Source organism: Pteropus vampyrus, unplaced genomic scaffold (genome assembly GCF_000151845.1).
Source record: "Pteropus vampyrus isolate Shadow unplaced genomic scaffold, Pvam_2.0 Scaffold167, whole genome shotgun sequence".
Taxonomy (NCBI): domain Eukaryota; kingdom Metazoa; phylum Chordata; class Mammalia; order Chiroptera; family Pteropodidae; genus Pteropus; species Pteropus vampyrus.
Window position 1 is genome coordinate 2129775 of NW_011888948.1, and position 6457 is coordinate 2136231.

At 40.2% G+C, this 6457-nt stretch overlaps 1 protein-coding gene across 1 annotated transcript in view; it reads right to left on the minus strand.

Annotated features, from left to right (window-relative positions):
* Positions 1–6457, minus strand: part of LOC105298913 (guanylate cyclase soluble subunit beta-2-like) — an 84632-nt gene that overhangs the window by 40011 nt on the left and 38164 nt on the right. Inside the window, exons 5-7 of the mRNA XM_023536718.1 lie at positions 5455–5554; positions 4399–4566; positions 270–368 (exon numbers count right to left, since the gene is read on the minus strand). Coding sequence (XP_023392486.1) covers positions 270–368; positions 4399–4566; positions 5455–5554 — 367 coding nt within the window. The remainder of the gene's footprint in view (positions 1–269; positions 369–4398; positions 4567–5454; positions 5555–6457) is intronic.

Below are 6457 nucleotides of genomic sequence, written 5' to 3' on the forward strand. Positions count from 1 at the left end.
CAATGCAGTCACCAATTGGGACTGATTCCAATCCTCTCTCCCGTGGCTTTCCCTGATTACAGGGGAGACTGTGTCTCTGTGCCACTCTGCAAATAAAAGGGGCAAAGGAAGGCAAATTAGAGTCTGACATTTTAAAGTTAAAAAATATGTTGGCCAAATCCAAGCTCTGCAAAATTGGTGACATAATAATCATAGGGGATTCACCCATTTGTGCATACCAAGCAATCACTGTGTTCTGAGAGCTGAGGCTGGGAGAATGACCCACTCACCTTTTCCAAACATGACTATACTTCTCACAATTTCCCAAGGGGACTTCTTCACAGGACAAACGGAGACACTCAGATATTTCTCCTTCATCCTAAGGAAAGCTGCCTGGAGGGCCTGCAGATGGCAGGGAGAGAAGCATACAGGCCTGGCCATGTGACTGGTCATGTGACAGAAGATGAACAAGCCCCATCTGCTGTGACTAGGGCCACAGGAATAGTAAGGGCTTGCAAGGTCAATCCTACCAAGACTTCGTAAGCCCCAAGATTTTTATCTAAATAATCCTCATGCTGTTTCTCTATCAAAGGCAGCAAGAACTTCTCATAAAGTTCTAAGAGGAGCTGGCAGGAAAATTACACGTGATCATCTTCTCTTCCTGTGGTTGAAGATGCTGCAGTGAATAGACTTGAGGTGGACTTTGAATGTTGTAAGATATAAATATTGTGTGATCCAGGAATCACACAGACTTAATTGATATTTGTACAAGCTATGTGGGCACAGAGAGCTGTGAGCCTAATATATGTGGTACCTAAAAGATAACAGTCAGTCCACAAGTTGCAATTGAGGCAGCCAATCGCAAGATAATGAGTTGACTCCAGACTCCTGACTGCCTCAGCTGAAGAAATGCACACTAAGGGCTTGAAAGGTCAATTTATTTTAGGAAGATTACAAAATAAGCCACCAGATCCAAAATTCAAGCCCTTTATATCGATATTTTTATAGGCAAAATTTTTCTAGGCTAAGGTACACCCCATAAATCCTCTCAATGTACATCCAAGTTACCTTAACCCAGTGGTTCCCATTTGGTCCCCTACCTCCACCCTGGAGACACTTGGCTATGCCTGGAAATATTTTTGATGACCATAACTGTGAGGCATCAGGATGTTACTAACATCTAGTAGGTATGAACTAGGGATGCTGCTAAACATCTTATAATTCACAGCAAGGAATTGTCTAGTCTCAAATGTCAATAGCTGAAATTGAGAAACCCTGCCTTCATTCCACTATTAGAAAGTCCAGTTGATTCTCCAACTAAGAAGAACTGTGCTTTCTGAAGACACAATAAACCCAGTACCTCCTGGTCTCTCCGGATGTCCTGACCATCTTGTAACCTTGGCTCTGCCCTTCTCATCTGTCTGTGTGACTTCTGCACAATCAGAAACACAACATGTTCCTTCTTCCCTGTCCTCTCTGTTTCCTGGTTCATGTCAAGGATATTCATGGCCACATCAATGTTGAAGAAGTCTTTGGCCACAGACTCAATGATCCCTGCAGCAAGCAGAAGGATACCTATTAGTGAGGGATGGCAGAAGACAGTTGTGTCAGCAAAAATCATAAAATAATCAAGTTATACGGTTGCTGATTAATACTCCAAGGTTCCCCAATTCCAGACCCTACATTGAAATAGGCAGCATATGACAGATTAATAAAATTAAAAAATAAAATAACTTTACAGAGATTTAAGTTATTCATGGCTGGATACCAAATATATCCCTGCCACTCTTATTTCCAGTTCAGCATCTACTCATGTGTTTAAGGAAGGCATTTAACTTATTAAAGAAACAAAATCTAGATATTAGTCAAATTTTCTGGAGATAACATAAGCAAAATTCAGTTGTAAAAGCATTAAGGATCGTGTTTTTTAAGTGTTCCTCTGGGAATCTACCCCAGTGTTATAATATAAAAATGGTAAAAGCATGCATGAAGATGTTCATCACAGCACTGTTTACAGTAGCAAAAATTTCAACAATACCCTAGTTAATTATAATATCAAATATCATTCATCCATGGAAGATGGTGATTTTACAGACTGTGAAAACATGTAAAGATGATTTTTCTATAATGCTAAATATAAAAACGGTTGATACAAAATAATACCTGCAGAATTATCACAACTATGTAAAAACCTGCACAATTTTAGTGTTGAAATAAAAATAAAAATTCTTCCTTTTTTTTTTTGGCACTTTGGAAACTTATTTTGAAGGCTCAGAACTTTGGGAGTAATGGTCTAGATGGCAAAGAGTCAGACTGTGGAAGAGATGGTGTGTTAACTCCCTACCCACAGTCGGCTGTTAGCCATCCTGGAGAGTTTGTGGGGAAGTCCATCCTTACTCCAGAGACCTCACAGCTGTGGAACTGGTTACGCCATCCCCATACCTGGTACAATGTGGCACAGACCACTTCTATCAGAGTAGTAATGGAGAAGTATTTTCCTGTCTGCTCCTCTCTCCAAACGAAACGATGGTGCATTCATCTCCTAATTAAAAGACAATATGTTTTTCCCAGTGAACCCAAGTTATTTAAATTACGCTTTTAAGGCTTTGTGAAACCACAGTACTTATCCACTACATCACATAGAAATATATCCCAAACTCCCCCTCCTATCACACAAAAATGAAAGCTACCATGGTTTTGGCCCCTTTATGTCAGGTATAATTTTATATTATACCTTACCCCCTAACCAGCTCTATATGGCAAATATTATCTTTATTTTAAAGAAGAGGAAATTGAGATTTAGGTCAGCTAAGGCTAGATTAATGGTACAATAACATTTTGACCTTCAAATGAGCCTTTCTACCATGCCATGTTGCTTCTCTCCACACTCTGAGGGGTGGCTGGCTGCCATGCTTGGTTTGTGACCAAGTGACCATGGGTATATTCACTCTCAGAAAGATTAGGGACTCAGAGGAATTTGCAATTGAAGGAGTTTCTTTCCTGTTCTAGAAGAATAATGTCATGCGTGGTGTAAAGTTGCATATTTGGAAAATCAAGGAGACATCAGAAGAGACTATCTTGCTCCAAGAATAAATGTTGACGACCAGGTATGTTTCATGTCACGTTAGATGTATGTCAGGAAATAAGGATGAAGACTCTGGGGGTGGGGGATCCCTGAGAGAAGTGGTTTTCTCTCCTGCTTGTTCAGTAGGCAGCTCAGCACCCTGGCTCATAGCTTTTGGAGGAAAAATGGTTAAGGAGGTAGATTCTTTCTGAGATCTTGCTCTCTTCCACGGAGAGGTGTGTGGATGTGTGTGGGTGTGTGGGTGTCTTTCGGGGGTGCTGCTAGTTAAAATGAGTTTGGGACTTCTTCACAGGACAAACGGAGACACTCAGATATTTCTCCTTCATCCTAAGGAAAGCTGCCTGGAGGGCCTGCAGATGGCAGGGAGAGAAGCATACAGGCCTGGCCATGTGACTGGTCATGTGACAGAAGATGAACAAGCCCCATCTGCTGTGACTAGGGCCACAGGAATAGTAAGGGCTTGCAAGGTCAATCCTACCAAGACTTCGTAAGCCCCAAGATTTTTATCTAAATTATCCTCATGCTGTTTCTCTATCAAAGGCAGCAAGAACTTCTCATAAAGTTTTAAGAGGAGCTGGCAGGAAAATTACACATGATCATCTTCTCTTCCTGTGGTTGAAGATGCTGCAGTGAATAGACTTGAGGTGGACTTTGAATGTTGTAAGATATAAATATTGTGTGATCCAGGAATCACACAGACTTAATTGATATTTGTACAAGCTATGTGGGCACAGAGAGCTGTGTGCCTAATATATGTGGTACCTAAAAGATAACAGTGAGTCCACAAGTTGCAATTGAGGCAGCCAATCGCAAGATAATGAGTTGACTCCAGACTCCTGACTGCCTCAGCTGAAGAAATGCACACTAAGGGCTTGAAAGGTCAATTTATTTTAGGAAGATTACAAAATAAGCCACCAGATCCAAAATTAAAGCCCTTTATATCGATATTTTTATAGGCAAAATTTTTCTAGGCTAAGGTACACCCCATAAATCCTCTCAATGTACATCCAAGTTACCTTAACCCAGTGGTTCCCATTTGGTCCCCTACCTCCACCCTGGAGACACTTGGCTATGCCTGGAAATATTTTTGATGACCATAACTGTGAGGCATCAGGATGTTACTAACATCTAGTAGGTATGAACTAGGGATGCTGCTAAACATCTTATAATTCACAGCAAGGAATTGTCTAGTCTCAAATGTCAATAGCTGAAATTGAGAAACCCTGCCTTCATTCCACTATTAGAAAGTCCAGTTGATTCTCCAACTAAGAAGAACTGTGCTTTCTGAAGACACAATAAACCCAGTACCTCCTGGTCTCTCCGGATGTCCTGACCATCTTGTAACCTTGGCTCTGCCCTTCTCATCTGTCTGTGTGACTTCTGCACAATCAGAAACACAACATGTTCCTTCTTCCCTGTCCTCTCTGTTTCCTGGTTCATGTCAAGGATATTCATGGCCACATCAATGTTGAAGAAGTCTTTGGCCACAGACTCAATGATCCCTGCAGCAAGCAGAAGGATACCTATTAGTGAGGGATGGCAGAAGACAGTTGTGTCAGCAAAAATCATAAAATAATCAAGTTATACGGTTGCTGATTAATACTCCAAGGTTCCCCAATTCCAGACCCTACATTGAAATAGGCAGCATATGACAGATTAATAAAATTAAAAAATAAAATAACTTTACAGAGATTTAAGTTATTCATGGCTGGATACCAAATATATCCCTGCCACTCTTATTTCCAGTTCAGCATCTACTCATGTGTTTAAGGAAGGCATTTAACTTATTAAAGAAACAAAATCTAGATATTAGTCAAATTTTCTGGAGATAACATAAGCAAAATTCAGTTGTAAAAGCATTAAGGATCGTGTTTTTTAAGTGTTCCTCTGGGAATCTACCCCAGTGTTATAATATAAAAATGGTAAAAGCATGCATGAAGATGTTCATCACAGCACTGTTTACAGTAGCAAAAATTTCAACAATACCCTAGTTAATTATAATATCAAATATCATTCATCCATGGAAGATGGTGATTTTACAGACTGTGAAAACATGTAAAGATGATTTTTCTATAATGCTAAATATAAAAACGGTTGATACAAAATAATACCTGCAGAATTATCACAACTATGTAAAAACCTGCACAATTTTAGTGTTGAAATAAAAATAAAAATTCTTCCTTTTTTTTTTTGGCACTTTGGAAACTTATTTTGAAGGCTCAGAACTTTGGGAGTAATGGTCTAGATGGCAAAGAGTCAGACTGTGGAAGAGATGGTGTGTTAACTCCCTACCCACAGTCGGCTGTTAGCCATCCTGGAGAGTTTGTGGGGAAGTCCATCCTTACTCCAGAGACCTCACAGCTGTGGAACTGGTTACGCCATCCCCATACCTGGTACAATGTGGCACAGACCACTTCTATCAGAGTAGTAATGGAGAAGTATTTTCCTGTCTGCTCCTCTCTCCAAACGAAACGATGGTGCATTCATCTCCTAATTAAAAGACATAATATGTTTTTCCCAGTGAACCCAAGTTATTTAAATTACGCTTTTAAGGCTTTGTGAAACCACAGTACTTATCCACTACATCACATAGAAATATATCCCAAACTCCCCCTCCTATCACACAAAAATGAAAGCTACCATGGTTTTGGCCCCTTTATGTCAGGTATAATTTTATATTATACCTTACCCCCTAACCAGCTCTATATGGCAAATATTATCTTTATTTTAAAGAAGAGGAAATTGAGATTTAGGTCAGCTAAGGCTAGATTAATGGTACAATAACATTTTGACCTTCAAATGAGCCTTTCTACCATGCCATGTTGCTTCTCTCCACACTCTGAGGGGTGGCTGGCTGCCATGCTTGGTTTGTGACCAAGTGACCATGGGTATATTCACTCTCAGAAAGATTAGGGACTCAGAGGAATTTGCAATTGAAGGAGTTTCTTTCCTGTTCTAGAAGAATAATGTCATGCGTGGTGTAAAGTTGCATATTTGGAACATCAAGGAGACATCAGAAGAGACTATCTTGCTCCAAGAATAAATGTTGACGACCAGGTATGTTTCATGTCACGTTAGATGTATGTCAGGAAATAAGGATGAAGACTCTGGGGGTGGGGGATCCCTGAGAGAAGTGGTTTTCTCTCCTGCTTGTTCAGTAGGCAGCTCAGCACCCTGGCTCATAGCTTTTGGAGGAAAAATGGTTAAGGAGGTAGATTCTTTCTGAGATCTTGCTCTCTTCCACGGAGAGGTGTGTGGATGTGTGTGGGTGTGTGGGTGTCTTTCGGGGGTGCTGCTAGTTAAAATGAGTTTTTTCCCCCAAATACTGATTCCATCTTTCCAAAAGCATGTATAGAAAAAGTATGTGTTTTTATGTATGTGTGTTTACATCTC